The sequence below is a fragment of the Peromyscus eremicus genome, chromosome 11 (assembly GCF_949786415.1).
Source record: "Peromyscus eremicus chromosome 11, PerEre_H2_v1, whole genome shotgun sequence".
NCBI lineage: Eukaryota > Metazoa > Chordata > Mammalia > Rodentia > Cricetidae > Peromyscus > Peromyscus eremicus.
The window spans coordinates 27955637-27972865 of record NC_081427.1 but is presented as its reverse complement, the minus strand read 5'-3'; the positions used below and the strand labels follow the sequence as shown (position 1 = coordinate 27972865).

Below are 17229 nucleotides of genomic sequence, written 5' to 3'. Positions count from 1 at the left end.
ACTTTATATGGTTTTGCAATAGTAGTTCTAGCATCATAGAATAAGATTGATATTATCCTAAGTTTCTTCTAGTTTTCTGGAAGAATTTGTCAAGTATTGAAATTGATTCTTCCTTAAATATTTAATATAACTCACCAACAAAGTAACCAAGACTTGTTCTTTTCTTTGTGGGAACATTTTTTAAAAATAATAAACTCAATCTGTTTAATAGGGTAGGAATACTGAGACATATTGCCTCTAGAGTCAGTTGTTTCTTTTCTGTTTTTTTAATGATTTAAATGAACAAATATGTAGGTACACAGTTTATTGGTATTCCTTATGATTAGTTTATTATGTAACCAGTGTATGTTTACAAGTTGCAGTAACAGTAGTGACATTTCCTCTTCCATTACTGATTTTAGTGATCTGAACATTTTCTCTCTTTTTATAATTAAAATTATAAATTAAAATATGGTAGAGGGAAGTTTCTCTGTATCTTGCCCAGTCCTGCAGCTGCTCAGTTCCAAGCAAACACACAGAGGCTTATGTTAATTACCAATTGTATGGCCTATGGCTCATGCTTCTTGTTAGCTAGCTCTTTCATCTTAAATTAACCCATTTCTATTAATCTATATGTTGCCATGTGGCCGTGGCATTACCAGTCTGCAAGTGGGCTGGCGTCTCTCTTGACTCCACCCTTCTTTGTCTCCGTCTTCAGTTTGAATGTACTGCCTAACCTTATTTTGCCTTGCCATTGATCAAACAGATTTATTTATCAACCAATGAGAGTAAACATATTCACAGTATACAGAAATACATCCCACAGCAAAATATAGTTACATCACTTCCCCCTTTTCTTTTCTCCTTCCAATCACTCTCATATACCTGCCCCTCATTCCCTCTCAAATTGATTTTCTTATTTTTGTTATTATTGTTACACACACACACACACACACACACACACACCAATATGTAAATACAATCTGGTGAGTTTGTTTAGTGTGACTTGTGTCTGGACACTTCATATTTGATAACCCATTAGGGGCTCATCTCTTGGAGAAGCTAATTCTCTCTCAGACTCATTACTTTCCTGTAGTTCTTTGTCTGTTTGATTGATTATCTCATAAAAGTGTGTGTCAATGTTTTGATCTTTTCACTGTCTGATTATATATAATATAAATATAAATATTTATAAATATGAATAGAAGTAACAAATTTTACTCATAAGACTATGGTAGAAGAGAAGCAGAGGGACCAGTGCTTTGGTAAAGTCTTGGTCTGCTATCTGATTGAGAAAAGTATTACTGACAACAAATTCATACTTTATCATCCTATTATGAATAACTAAAATCACAGCATGACTATAGAAAGAGATGAATCATAGTTCAGATGATGTGATTTAAGAGCTACACATGCCTCATGGGATTCCAATGAAGTTGATCAAGATCTCATATGTCACATGGTCTCATGATCATAGATATGCATATGAGGCAGAGATAATCCATCTTTGAAACTGTGCTGTATGTACTTCATGGTGGCTGTAAGTGTGGTGGAAGCATGTCTGACCAGGAGGACACTGAGATCTTCCCTTTGAGTGTTAGGGTGTAGACAAGAGTACTATGTAGCTGAGTGAGTAATGACTAGCTCTGTCCATGTGTAGTGGCAAGTGACCAGGATTTAGAACTGGCTTCATTTCTTTTCTTTCTTTTTTTTTTTTTTGAAGCAAAATTTTTATTTATTCATTTCTTGCACTTGAAGTACTCCTCGATGACATCCTTGGCCTGAGATTCTTTGCCATAGTCCTTAACCACTACACAACTGCAACCAACCACTTTCCGTGGTTTCCCCTCGCGATCGATTTTACAGAGGCCTACCCATTCCCCTAGTTTCTTGTTGTCATCAACCTTAATTAGGTTGATTTGGTGCTCAGCACAAAGTGCCTCCACCAACTTGACATACATAGGCTCATCACAATTGGATGCGAGCACACAGAGATGGGCTTGGCGCTTGTCTAACGCTTTGGCAGCTTCGCGGATGCCACGTGCCGGGCCATCGTGGATGGGGGCGGTCTTCAGCACCTCTTGTAGAGCAGTATTGACGTCCATTACACCTCCAGCAGCAATGCCTTCCTCGGCCATGGCGATGGATTACCGGTGAGGCCGAATCTTGAACGCACAATTCGGCGGCGGCAGGGGAAAAGCTTCATTTCTTCTATTTAAGAAAAAGATATCCTGATGTGACTCTATGGAGGAAATGTGGACATGGGTTTGGAGATCTTGAGTGGCCAGAGAACAGATGAGGCTGGGGACCAAAGGCAGAAGACACTGAACTGATGTGGCAACTGGCATACTATATAGACCTGTGAGCAAATTGAGTTTGGGCTACCTTACTGTGTGTTTTCATAAATGATAGCTCTGATATCTATTCTAAAGAAACTTGCAGTAAAATCAGCACCAGAGAGAGAGAGAGAGAGAGAGAGAGAGAGAGAGAGAGAGAGAGAGAGAGAGAGAGAGAGAGAGAGAGAGTCTGTATATGAAACATGATCAATCTTACACTGGCTGTATGGTACAAACAAGGCTTTAGAAAGTATGTTTTGGTTTTCATGGAGTGTTAGGGTTCTGGAAAATGCCTCTAGAGACACTAATAGTGGGTGCAATTGCACACTAACTGCTTCCATTGCAGTCAGTTTGGGTGCCTTGTTGATTTTTTTAAAATTGCCTAAATTCTATTCATAATGATGAGTGTAACTGTAGCTGAGTTACATTTTGTGAACTATCCAGCTACACCACTGCAAATTTCAATTTGTTGATACCATCTTGCTTTCCCTCAGGTTTCTTTCTACAGCTTAACCCTTTTTAGTTGTTCTTTGTTTTTAACATTTTACAAATCTTTTCTCAATTTTACAATAAAAAATTAACTTTGGCTGAGCGGTGGTGGCGCACGCCTTTAATCCCAGTACTCGGGAGGCAGAGCCAGGAGGAACTCTGTGAGTTCGAGGCCAGCCTGGGCTACCAAGTGAGTTCCAGGAAAGGCGCAAAGCTACACAGAGAAACCCTGTCTTGAAAAATCAAAAAAAAAAAAAAAAATTAACTTTGAAGATCTTTTGTCAGAAAGTGTAGCGCTCACGAGACTTCTGATATGATTTTTGCAGTATTATGGAATAAGTGGAACTCTTTAGGTATTTGATTTCCAAAGGCATTGTGTTCTAACCAGTTGCATTGTTTACTTGCCAAGGAAAAATTGTGTTACTCAACAAACATATTTATGTCAGGTGTAATTGTATTGCAATTAGCCACATTAAATACTGGGTGAACTAATAAACAGTCAATGTAAAACAAAAGTTATTATTCTATTAAGAAATATTTACATTGAAAAATGAAGTTGATTAATCCACTACATGGCAATACCATCATGACTAGGTATGATATGATTGCTATGGTTAACAGCATGCACATTTAAATGTATTATCATTCAGTTTCACAAGTATCATTAGTTAATTATTCCACTTAAAAGAAAGAAACAAGAATTTAATCACATGAGACTTTGTGACCAGACTGGGAAAAAGACATCAAACTCTTTATATTGAGGGAAAACTCATTATTTTTAAGTCAAGAAATCAGAAATTAATGCATTTAATGTACTTCAAATATAAATGTTTAGGTTATAATTTTCCTTAGTGAATCTGTTTGTTGTATTTTTTAGTTAACTGGCAATCAATCCCTGCTCCTGACAGGTCAAGAGTTTCTACAGAGGTCGAGTTTGTTATTTGTTTGTTTTGTGCAGGGATTATTTATTTTATTGATGCCTCATCAAAATAATTTTAAACGATTGCAAGAGTCCTGTTTCATAGGTTAAATGTCTAAAACCAAGTTATGGACTGAAAGTCACACAGTTAGAACTCTAAGGTTAAAAAAATAAACAATGAAGAGGTTAAATATCAAAATTCTGTCCTATACAAATTTTCTTAAATTATAATTCTTATTCATTAAAAACAAACCACCAAACAAAATAACTAAGGGCTAGAAGGATATCAAGAGATTTTTTTTTAAATGCACATTTAAAAGTAACATGAGTGGATGAAACAATTGAATCAATTAACCATAATTTAATATGTAAAAGACTATGGCTACTGGAGCACCACAGATCTAATAACAGGGAAGTTAAAAGGTGTTATCAAGAATGTGGCCATGCAAGCCATTCCTCTAAGTCTGTTTCTTTCTTTTTTGGTGGGGGCGAGATTAGCTTTTAAAAATTTTTGTTCTGTAAATGAAATTGCATAGAATGTAGTTTTAATGTAAATAGTAATGCCACTGTAAAGAAAAGCTTTGAGTGAATGCATTTAGCAGGACCTAGTGTGCAGCAAGTGTTCTGCAAAAGCCGGCTATAAATGCTGGCACAGCTAACAGATCTGTTTTCTTTGTGCTCATCTGAAACAAAGATAGGTTCTGCCACAAGTCCCTTTTGTTTATATGCAAACGGGAGCTTTTTAAATAGAGACCCACACATCAGTGATTCAAACTAAACCCATTAGATTAGTAATGCCTGGAGGTCAAACACACAGAGTTTATCTTCTTATATCTTCCTGAGCTGATCCTGAGTGGATGCAGTATATGAGCAACATCTTCCAGATCAGTATGGCCCTAGGAGGCTGCAAGAGTTGAAAGCCAGGGAACAGGGAGCAGAGCTCTCTGGAGTGATGTGAAAACTCACCGAGCTGATGGACGACAAGATGTCTTTCTTGGTATCTGCATTTATTTCTGTGTTTTGTCAGGGATGGGATGGACATACCTTACATATGTCTTTTCTTTTCATACGAGTTTTTGTTTGTCTCTATTTTGGCAAAATAAAAATTTTAAATGCTTTTATTGCCTATTTCCTGTTACTTTGATGCTTTTTTTATTCCCCCACTTTGAGTACTTTCTGGTTTTCTTTCACTGTTGCTCATAAGCTTATTCTCCTTTTTGGTCATCAACACGATAATTCACTGCTGTTTTTCACATTTGCAAATAAACTGGGATATGCATTCCAAACTATTTTTTTTATCATGCTTAAAGTTACAGTTATTGCAAATTAAAATTTCAAAGTTTGGAAAATTAAATTTTAAGAACTGAGTTGAAACAACAGAAAAGCATGTGGAAGCCATATTTAATGTTAGCCACAGACTCCCCATCAACTTGAAGAGTCTTAGTTCTTCGAACATTTAGTCACAAAGCATCCCTTCCAGTCTTTCGCCGATTAACATAGAAAAAAGAAACCAACGACCAATGTCATTACTCTTTCCTCTCAAATTTCTAGGTAGATATTTTCGTGATTATAAGAAATGTTTGTTGATGAAGCCACTGAAAGAACAGTGTCAATGCAGAGTAAGAATTAATTATGAATGTCAGCAGTAGTCAGCATCATCATTGTTTGAATCATGAATGGTTGTCTTTCAAAGGAAAAATTTGGAAGCATTGAACGCAGAGTGAAAGAATTCTAGGCAGAAGAGAGGATTGAGCAGCTCATTGTGGGGAAGCTTCCCAGTCAAAAAGCAGTGCAGCCAGGGTATTGCTTCTCCATGAGAGTAAGTTCTGAAGTTGTCAATCCTAAATGAGCTGCGTGAGAAAACACATATGTAGAGACTTTCTCTGTGGCTGCTGTCCTGTCCCTGTCCTTGCTGACATCCTCATCCTCATCACAGCTAAAGCCTCAGGACTCATACTCATGGCTTTTCAGATGGGTTCCACTTTCATGCAGAACATTGTGGCATCATAAACATAATTTTCCTTCTGATAAGGAAATGCCCCCAGGACACGAATTTTGATTACTGCCTCATCCCTCAGCTCTTACCTTCTTTCCTTATAGGTTCCCAAGCTTTTCTACATGTGTGCATCTTGAGACTGCATAGCAGGATTTGCAATGGTGGAAAAACAAACCCTTGTGCTTTCCATGATGGCAAATGTGTGTGTTGGTGTTATTCCAGTGAAACAAGTAAAGCAAAGGAATGTGTTCAGGAGCAAACTATTTTTATATTTAAAACTTTCAAATCTGGAAGGAGGTGACTTCAAGCCTTGTGAGAAGAGTGGGTTTTGAGTTTAAAAACAAGATTGTGTTTATTGGCCTTGCCTCGCATTCTTATTTTAATTCCAAGTGAAACTAATAATCTGAAATCCCTTTTGTCTGTATTTTCTCCCTGTCTCTCTTATAACTTGTTCAGCTCTGGTTGCCTACAACCATCCATCCCCTCTTTGGCTTGCAGTGAGCCACTATGTCAAAGGATCAGTATTTTAACCAATTCAGGTGGCCGCTAGCCATTCCCCAGTAATGTATCAACATGCTTGCTGAGCACCAAGTCAAGGTGCACAGGTAGGAAATTCACAGAGATGAGGTTTTCCTGTTTACACAGTTTAGACAACAGTTCTGTCTCAAAGCACAAGCTTTGTTCTTGTCATGCACCAGAAGTGTCTTTGGCTTTAGTCACTTTGAAATGGAGGCACAATGCAAAGCTGAGTTTTCAAAATGAGTAGAATTGAGTCTTGCTTTTCAGGCACTGAAAACACAGAAAAGCCTTCAGCAAGTTTTTAGCTGAAATGGAAAGCGTTCCTTTTGTCCTTCTAATAGGTTTCTAACGCCTAGTTTGGGGTTTGGCTCTTTCTTCCTACAGCCCTTGTTACTTTTCGGGCTATGAGGCAACCCATAGACTTAAGTCAGCATTTTGTCTTAGAACTGTGTTGATTTCAAGTTTTGCTTACAGATACAAATTGTTCAGGAACAAATGTGGGAACAAAGAACTTTGTTTACTCTGACAGTACTTCACTTGTGGTTTCTAGGTGTTAAAAACTTTTTTTTTCCTAATAAGGCAACATTCAAAACACATGTAATCAGTGCTTTGGCAATTGTGTAATAAAAAATCAATGGATTTGGGTAGGGAGATGATTTTCAAAGTTTTAAATGTGTGAGTCTCATCAAAGCTTCATCCTGTTTCATTTTAAGATGTGCACCAACTAGAGACTACTTTAGATGGAGTGGTGTTCCGCATCAAAAATATGCAGATGGGTTACATGAGATTTCCAACACTACTAGCTAGCGATGAAGTCCTACAAATAAGCTTTAAATCCAGAGAATTAAAACAGTTCATGAATCATCATTCATTAGAAAAGTTAATGAAAGAGAGGACTTTGTTGCCTTTTTTTTTTTCTTTTCTTAGACAGAGTCTTGCTATATATCCCAGGATGGCCTCAAACTCATGGCAGTCCTCCTGCTTCAGCTTTCTGAGTACTGAGATTATAGATATGACCAATCATGCCTACTTCAAGGCTGGGATTTTAGTTCTTAAGAATAATACATCATTAGAGGCACTAGTAGAAAAGTAGAAAATCATGGGAAAAGATGTCTTTGTCTGAAGAGGAAAAAATATGCTTCATAACAGCATTTTTCTGTCATTTTATTTCTGTCTGATTGAAGAAGCAGGTCCATAATGATTTTAATTTATGTTCCATCTCAACAAGTACTTTGCAGAAGTTTTTTTTAGAATTGGAAATAGATCAGCCCAGCCAGAAAGGTGAATGATTTGCAATTGTGCAAAACATTCCCATCAAAGTAGGTCAAGGCAGTGTCCTGCTAAGAATAACTCTTCTTGTTTAAGGAGTCCAGCTCTAGGGTGGATGATCTATGTAACATTTGACAACAGCAAGAAAGAAATTAGAGTTGTACAGTTTGCCCTCCAGAATGCTAAACTTCGTGTTTCAATGTATTAAACTACAATTGGATTGGACTACATGGCAGTCTGTCAGGCTCTCAGGTTGGTTGGAAACAGACAGTGTTAAGAGCAAAAGCAGCCTTTAGAGCAAAATCCCTGTCTCTATAATATCAAAGATCTCAAAATTTCAGTAAATAAAATAACCACGAGGGAGGCTTAATTATGGGATGACAATAAAAGAAATACTTCCTGGATTACAACATAGTTTAAAAACAAAGGGTCAAACAAACCAACCAACCTGACAAGGCTGGATTAAGAGATCAGCTTGTTTTACAAGTCTTTTAACTACTTAAGCATGAATAGCATTGACCTGTGAATTTGGTGCTGTTCTTACTAAAATTCGCCAAATGTTTGATAATGTTTTTTTCATTCATTCCAACTTCAAGGATGTTAATTGTTGATAATTTTCAAAGAAAATATCTACAGAAAAATGTTGTGAGAGAAAGCCCTTTGTCACATTCGTCTTACAAATGTGTGCTTGATGAATGTTATGGTTTTCTGTAATTAGAGTATATTCTATGTCAAACCATCAAAATTATACTTACCATGCAGCTACGAGCAAGGGTCACTTGTGTTTCACAGCACATTATTTGTGCATGGTGCCTTTTTGACTTATCATGAAATGCTCTCCCAGTACATCTTCTCCCTATATCCTCTTCCAATATTATTTGGGTGCATTTTCAGGGATCAGCAAGTCTAGAACCTAGAATTTTCAAGTGACATTAATATTCTTGAGATGCTAAAGAGAAAGAAAACAGAGTGAGGCTGTGTCACTGCAATGACTACTAGCCAAGCTAATGTCTCCTAGGGAGGAATGGGCCTGGACACCTACTGCCTAGTTGTAGGTTAATATTTGTCTGGAAGAAAGAGCAATGAATTAGAGACTGATTATTCTTAGTGAAGGCCCTCACCATTTCAACCAAGTAGACTTTTGGTCTTGTCTACTTAAAATGTGAAATATGTTTTTCATAGACAAAGTGAACACACACACACACACACACCAGGTCGTACAATTATATTTGCTAAAGAAGGTTAAATATTTATATTCAAACAGAACTATCTTTGTCCTAATCTATGGGCAGGACATTCTTTTATATATAATAATCATAATCATAATCATAATAAACAACAAAAAAAAAAAACAAAAGCAAAACACTTGAGAAAAGAAGGAAGCACATAACTAATACTTTGAATGTCTGGATATCACTGTACTTCACAATTGCCTGAAAAAGTAAACTTTTGAGTGAAATAACATATTTATTTAGACTCAATAGTTTTGCACTGAAACCCAGATAAAATCTGTGCCCAATATAGCACAAAGAAAGCTTAAGAAACTTGCATTCAGTTATATTCCTGAAATGGTTAAAGAATCTCCCTGGACTGCAAAACTAGGACTGTGGTTTGGAAACAATCTTTGATATGATCAGAAAATCTTCAAAACAAAATGCAAGTATGGCCATATTTTTTTTCTAGTTGATCTGCTGTATATGCATTTTAGGTGTCTGATTGTGTTCAGATGTGGGTAAGTAGTGAGGAGGAAGAAATAATACTTCTTAACTTTGAGGAAAAAAAAAACCTTTCAAATTGTGCATGCATCTCATGTACTTTGGTAATCTGTTCCACATTCTGCACCACAATGTGGGACAGGTAGTGTTAGGCGTTGTGTTCCTCAGAAACACAAGGGGAAGGAAGGATGAGAGTAAGCATTGAAGAAGTTTCTAGCAACAGATGGTAGGTTTCTGAACTAATTGATATAGAATCAGGTAATAGGACTTGAGGAAGATGTCAAGGAGATTTAATCATTGCAATGGTACTTGCCTTTAAAAGAAATTAATTTGCAGGGTGGTGTGCCCATATCACATCATCCTTGGTTGTCATTAAGGTTTCAGTCTTCACTGTCACTGAATTATTTGACAGAACAATCAGTCTGAGATCTCCATAGGTGCTGATCAGCTAAGCAAGACTCTTAAAAAAGTAATATCAATGCTATTTTGATAACTTAAGAAAGATAGAATATGCTTTGCTAGTATTGAAGCACTGTGTTTTTATCATAAAGGTATACATATTTAGTTTTTAAAGTTTTGTTATTTGAGATCTCATACATGAATATAATATGCTCTAATCAAACCCACCCTCACATCCTTCCCCCTTAAATGTTCACCCATTCCTCACATCACATTTCTCACCCAACGCTTTGTGTTCTCCTTTTTAAACTTATTGAATTCACTTAGTGTTGACAGCTTGTTCATGACTCGGGAGCTACATACTGTAACATGGCTAGCTTACTGGGGCCATAGCCGAAGGAAACTGATTGTCTCTTCCCCAGTAGTCATCAATTGTCAATAAAGCCTCAGTGAGGGACGGATCTTGGAGAGTCCTTCCCCCGTCCATGTTGGGATTGGACTGGGTTAATCTTGTGAAGCTCTTATGAAAAATGTTCTTGGTGTCAATAAGTGTTTTTCCAGAGTCAATATATGCAAACATGGTTATGTGCACATGTATAGTTTTACATCAATATAGCTGTAAATATTATTGTTGAATAAATTCTTCATTTTTTTGTGTGTGTTTTCCCTTGTACTATCAATTTGATTCTTCAATTTAGGATAATTCTTAGTGTGTATATGCCATAGTTATAGATTTATTTAGTGTGTGTGTGTGTGTGTAGTTGTGTGTACATGAGTGTAGGTACCCAAGGAGGACAGAGGATGACATTAGATTCCCTGGACCTGGCATTCCAGGTACTTGTGAGCTTCCTGATGTGGATGCTGGGGCCTGAACTCCAGTTCTGTGCAAGGGCAGATTCTTAACTACTGAGCCATCACTCCAGACCTCTTCCATATTTCTATATATGAAAACAGAATAATATGTAGATTCTATATACATAAACAAAGATATATAGGTAGTATTATTTCTTTCATCCTGGGAAAGTAAGATCCAAGCCCGACTTTAATGTTCATTCAACAATGTTCTGTGGAAATTTCTCTAAGTAAGTTAATTAATTACCTCTACAGTATTTTTCTCTTTTTTTTTTAAACACTACACTTCTTTATGTTACAAATATATTACAACTAATTCAATTATTTCCTGTAAATGAGCTTTTATTTCCTACTTATTTAATTGATTTCTTAAAATACACTTTTTGAGAGAGAATTTGCTGTGTAGCCCCGGCTAGGCGTGAACTTGCAATCTTCTGGTCTCACTTCTTGAGTGCTTGAATTAAAGGTTTGTGCCATCACACACAACTTACTATATATACATACCAACAGAACATGGTTTAAATATATTAAACTGTCAATGTTTATAGCTATGTTTCAAAATCTTTCCCTACATAGCAATACTGAATGGAATTTCTGTGTAGATTTCAAGTATTTAGTTTTAACAAATTTTATTTTGTACTTTTCAACATAGCTTGTGTTGATTCTCACTTACTTCATCATGTATGAGAGCAAATAAAGTGTTTGAAATAGTGTTCCAAGTGTATTTATGAACTAGACAAGCAGACAAAGAGATTTCTCTGAGATTGGAACCTGTTTTTAATGTGATCCCCAGTGACTCAGGTGTAATTAAGTAGCTGAAATTCCTGTTTTCAACCATTTGCCATCAGTTAAGCTGGAAGTCTAGTCATCCACTGCCCATCTCTAGATGAACAGTTAAGAACACAGTGGAGGGGTTGTTTCTTCGGTGGGAAATGTGAGAGCTGGCAGGCAAGCCTAGGATAAAAACTTACTTTTTAACCATACACGTGTGTGAAATGGAATCCCCCCATGTGTGCATTATCTACTTCAAGAAGGACTCTTTACAGTTATTTTTGCCTTCAAGTTTTCCTGGGAAGCTAATACTCTCACACACTACTACTACTAATGCTCTTATACCACTGTCCACCAGTTTAAGAGTTGTGATGTTAAGGGAAACCTTTCTAAACCACATATTTTAATTTTTGAGGATATGAAAATGTAGTGATGTCAATGAGGGTTTATTTGACAGAGGATACTTGGTAAAGTAGAGAGTGAGTCAGTGTCATAGGAAACTTTCAAACTTTTCCTACACTGTCCCATGGTTTGAACTATGACTTCTCCCTGCTCCATCTCCCCCTCCCATCCACTGTCAAATTTGCAGTAATGGCTCTTCTAGAAAAGCAAAAGTTACTAAATTTACTGAGATGTAGAGATGGGAAGACAGGTTTGAGATACCTCGACTGTAAGGCCTAATGTTAAATTTGTTGAGAGGGTGAGGTATGAAGACCCAAGCAAGCTTCTCTGCCATTTTAGGTTAGCTATGGAGCCCCCTCACCACAATGCTGGTTCCTGGAAGTCTACCTACATTGACATCCCTTTCCAGAACTGAAAAGGTGACTCAGAAGTTAAGAATCAGTTCCCAACATTAACCTCAGGTCTTATAATAGCAACTACAGCTCCAGTGGATCTGATACCTTCTTTTGACCTCTGCAATGGCCTGCATTGATGTGTGGATACTCATACACCACACACACACACACACACACACACACACACACACACTTAAAAATAAAATAAATCTTAAAGATGTCCCTTCCCGGCATCAGGAATGTATTGTAGATATGTTTTCTTCTTTGTTAAGATTTCATGAAGCCTACTTGAGAATATACAGAAAGCTAAGTGAGTGCTTATGGTTAAATTCCTCAAGTCTTTTAAACCTGGTTGTTTCAAGGGCCACCACCTCAAACGTGTGAATGGCCTTAATCTTAAAAGCAGATTTTCACATTTCTCTGATGTTCTATCTACTCACTTTCCCAGGGGCAACAGACACCTAAACATGTTACCTGGTGTTTCAGAGTAAGAGGATTTTCATCATGCTTTCACAGGCAAGCCTTGTTGCCATGAGAGAAGCTGCCATCCTTTATGTTCCATCAGATTTGCACCATTTCATCTGGGCGCTCTCATTCTTGCTGGTAAAATCCCCCTCAATCTATCTTCCAGAAGCACCGATCTCTAGATACAGCTAGAACGTGTAGGGATGGTGGTGAAGTACATAACATTCCCCAAGATGAAGGGAAATGACTCGGTCTCTCTTCTGTTCTTTTGCAGAAGCACCAAGCACCAGATGTTAGAAAAACAGCATTTAGCATGTACTTAAGTTTTCTCCTTTTTTTATGATTATTTCTGAGTTTACAACATAATTACATCATTTTCCTTTCCCTTTCCTCCCTTTGGCCCTCTTTGCTTTCTTTAAAATTAACACCCTCTTTTTCATAAATTGTTGTTAACATGCATATATGCATACCCCTATCTATATCCCTAAATTTGTAAGTACAACCTGTTCAGTCTGTATCATGTCACTCATATATATTTTTTCAGGGCTGACCATTTGGTACTGGATAACCAATTGTTGTGCTCTTCCTGGGGAAGACTATCTGTCTCCCTCTCTGCATTTCTTAGCTGCCTGTAGTGCTTCGTGTAAGATTTCTCTTTCCTGAGACCTTGAGTACAAGAAAGTTGTGACAGAAGATAAATCTGAGCAGTGGAATCTGACTGCTGGTCTCTGTCTGCTTCCTTCTGTGCTTAGGGTCCATCTTATACAGTATATTTTACTCCTGTTTATGAGCTGCTGAGTTCTAGAGTAGTGCTGAGGTGGTGTTCCATCTGTGGTGGAAAATCTAGGTTCATGAGAAATGATAGAAATGATAGCTTGTTGTCTAGACTTCTCTGAACCCTGGAACATCTGTGGGCCTGGTGAGTGACTTAATACCATCTACTCATTTCCTAAGGACATTCTAAGAACTAGAAGGCTAGGGACAAAGCCAGGATTGGCTTTGTTTTGGCCACTTCCTCCTGCTGTCTTGGGAGTTGAAAACAGAATGCAGAGCCCTCTGGAGAGAGAAGAAGCAACAGTGGTCATGTCACAGGTAAATTGAGGAAGGAGAAGAACCAGCTTCAGTTTCAGGTTCAGTAATGCCCATGTGAAACTCAGCTTTATATGTGTTTGGTATGGGAGGCTGGAGGCTGGAGGGTGGAGGCTGGGTTGGGAGATGATTGAGGACAGGAAGACAGAAGGAGAGCAAAGAATAGTCTATTTACCAAAGTTCCACTAAGCATGCTAATGAAGAATTTCAGGATAGGCATTGTATTTTTGCAAGTCTTATTTTACTTTGCAAAGAAGAAAAGGATTCAACAGTATCTGAAAACAAGGCAATTGCTGGGTATGGGGGTGTAGGGGGGGTCACACCTTTTGACTATGGTCTCTAAGACTTTCTGGTCTCTAAGAATTTCTGCAAGACAAGGGAAATTCTTTATGATGTCGGGGCTGCAGCCTGTTCGGAAAGGTTCACAAGCTACGGTTTGTAGACCAACAGTTTGATCACAATTAATGTCTAAATAGTTACTCATTACCACCTCAATTACCTTAGTCTAGCCCTCATCAGAGAGATGGGGTAGCTGCAAAAACCTGAGCTGACTTTTCCATTTCAATTTACTCTTGTGGTTAAAATTGATGGCTAGGTAAAAGTGCATTGCTGAACATCTTCCTTTTGCTACCAAACTTGCAGGCAATTGCATGATGCATCAAGAGATTGTGAAATTTGTTCACGTACTTATTCTCAGAGCCTGCTGTCCTACTTTACCACTTCCAGGTTTCTTCAACACTCAACCTCATCCCACGCAGAGGTTCAATGTCTCTCTTCTACTGCTCTCTGTCTAGCATGGGCGACGGGTGCAGGCAATGAGGAAGCAGACTCTAGAAAATGTTTTTAGCTCTATCATTGATCTAGTTGTACATCCCTAGACCTCCTGGGTTCAAATGGCTGGCAGCTGCAGACTTGGGAGGCACCATCTGGAGAAGACAGAAGCTAATAATGTTCTTTCTCCGTACATATACACGCTGTGTACTTATATACAATATATCAAGTCTGATATTCCTGGAGAGATACTTTGTGCACTGCGAGAAGAGGGCCTGGAATGTACTAGTCTCCCATGGTGGTGCAGCTTACTGACAGAAGAGACAATCTTCTGTAATTCAACCTCCCAGAGGATGGCTTATAAGGGAGCACAAGGCACTGGAGGAGTTGGAGGTGGAGGGAATGTTGAGATTGTCAGTATTGAGACCAGTAGTTCTCAATTTGCTTAAAATAATGTCCTTTCGCAAGTCTGACAGTGGGAAAGTGATAAGCCATAGGTCATGCAAAAGTGTCGTACACAATATTTATTTCTCTTATACAAAGTTGGGCCACATAGTATTATAAAACATTTGAATTAATTGCTAATATTTAAAACTCAAGAGACTTTGCAAAATATTCTGAATTTATTTTTAGGTAACTTTTGGTAGTAGCTAATTAATGTGTGACATAGGCCTTCTCAAACCCTGTGACCTCCCCAGCTAGCCCTCAGCATGAGGTTAATTGCTGTTTATCACAGTGCTTGCCCTTCATTTTCATTTAAAAAACATAAGGGAAAAGTGAAATTTATCCTGTTCTCCTTAAAAAAAAAATGGAAACATTAGAAAAGACAAGTAGGAAATCATTTTTAAAATTATTTGAGGAGGTAATTACAACATTTCTCCCTTCTCTTTCTTCCCTCCAAACCCTCCTATATACCTCTTCTGCAAATTCATGGCCTCTTTTATCACTAATTGTTATTATGTGCATGTGTGTACACATAAATATAACCCACGGAGTCTATATAATGTTGCTTGTATGCATGTCTTCAGGGATGACCATTTGGCAGTGTATCAGTTGGTGTGTTCATCCCTGGGGAAGACCAACTCCCAGGCTCCCATCTTTCCCCAGTTGCCTTTAGTTCTTCATAAAGGATTGAGACCTCAATGGTGGGCTAGATAAAAAAGTGGGCTTTTATCTATCCACTTTGTCATGTTCCTTGGTGTCACCCTTGTTCAGCTTACGTTTGAAAATCCATGTTGGTGAGACTTATTGATGTGGGAAATCACTTTAAGAATATCTGGGCTACTCCATATTTTGAAGAAGGCTACCCAGGAATCTAACATTTGTGTTCACAGCCTTAGCTTCAAATAGTCTCCTAATCATGCAATAAGAGAAACTTGAGAATTTTTGTCTACTGTATGTGCCTTTATTTGATCATTAAATCAAATTTAGATGTACAAAAGAAACTTGAATCATTATGGCCCTTCTGTTGCGGAGGCTTTTCTTGGGAAGTATAGTCTCAGAACTCAGCCTTTCTGAGATTGTCTAAAGTGTTTATCAGGGCAGAAGGACTGGGCTTTATGCTAATACGATTCCTGGTTCTGTAGGAAAATACCTGAAGTGATTTATAAAGAAGAGAAGTTTTCTTAGATTCACAGTTCCAACTGTGTGGTTAGGAGTTCAAGAGCAGAAGACTAGACCAGGGAAACAGTGGAGTCCAAATTCCTTCCCGGATAACAGCTCCAAATTCTTGCTAATTGTTCATACCTTTTCTTTTTTCGTTTTATCCCCAGGATAATAAAATACACGTCTTACAAGTGCCTGTAGGCCAAGAATAAGTGAGTAAATCTGCATGTCAAAAATAAAACGAAACCAAACCACAAAAACAATTGTTATGCAATAGCTTGTTTTCCTACCTCTTTAAGGAAATGTAATATATTAAAACCATGCTCATCAGCTTGGAGAAATTCACCTGCTTAAAATATAACAGTGGTATAATCTGACAAGTTGGTGCCTTGGCATTTTAAAGGAAGTTTCCAAGGCAGAAGGATCAAACTCCTAAAGGCAGAAATTCAGAAGGAAAATGCAAGGAGTTCCTGCAGCACTGGAAAGCTAAGCAATGCCTTCCAACGTGTGGAGGGGGCACGGCAGCAAAGACTTTAATTTGCAGGGACTTTGCTATGAAATGGGCTCAGACAGTGAAAGTGGAGGGGAGAGGAGTGAGTTCTCCGCCTCCAGAGCGCGTGGTGAAGTCTACCGTACACAAGAAGGATGTTGTGGTTTCTGCCTGGTTTGTGGGGGCACAGCAAGGTGAGGCTGTTTCAGAGATGGCGAGCGGCATAGCTGTCTCCCTGTGGTTAGTCTGAAGTGAGCAAAGATACAGCAAGTGTTTGAGCTGAGGTGCTCAAGGCACATCTTTGAGCGCCCTGGTCCCCTTTGGGGCTTTGAACTGCAGCCACAAGTCTGGGCCGGCATCTCTTTCGAGATTTGTTTTGAAGCAAGCTTGAAAACAAAATTTCCTTTGTACTTATGCTAAGAATCTGAGAGCAAATCTGCTTTGTAGACTTGCTTACCTCTGGCTCATCAGGATGCTCAGAGATGTCTCTGTGTCTTAAGGCTCTGTCAGGGAACTGCAATGAAAACTACTGGAAGGAGCTGTGCCCGCAGGCAACACGAGTGTTTATTAGAAAAATCTAGTGAGATGTGAAAGGAGGTGGAATAAATCCCAAACAATGTCAAGGTAGAGTCATAGAGGCTTTGTTTAGAAACAAACAAGCAGGAGAGAAGAGAGGAGAGGAGAAGAGAAGAGGGGAGGGGAGGGGGGAGGGGAGGGGAGGGGGAGGGGAGGGGAGGAGAGGAGGGGATGAGGGGAAGAGAGTATAGG

General features: G+C 38.3%; 1 protein-coding gene across 1 annotated transcript; it reads right to left on the bottom strand.

Moving 5' to 3' along the window:
* Nucleotides 1-1690: 1690 nt before the first annotated feature.
* On the bottom strand, nucleotides 1691-2149 carry LOC131921708 (small ribosomal subunit protein eS12-like). The gene has a single exon (XM_059276437.1). The coding sequence runs from the start codon at nucleotides 2115-2117 to the stop codon at nucleotides 1719-1721; it is 399 nt and encodes a 132-aa protein (XP_059132420.1). The 5' UTR covers nucleotides 2118-2149; the 3' UTR covers nucleotides 1691-1718.
* Nucleotides 2150-17229: the final 15080 nt, after the last annotated feature.

Bases quoted from the DNA above. Each gene is read 5' to 3' on its own strand.
- LOC131921708 (XM_059276437.1), bottom strand. From the start codon at position 2,117: ATGGCCGAGGAAGGCATTGCTGCTGGAGGTGTAATGGACGTCAATACT.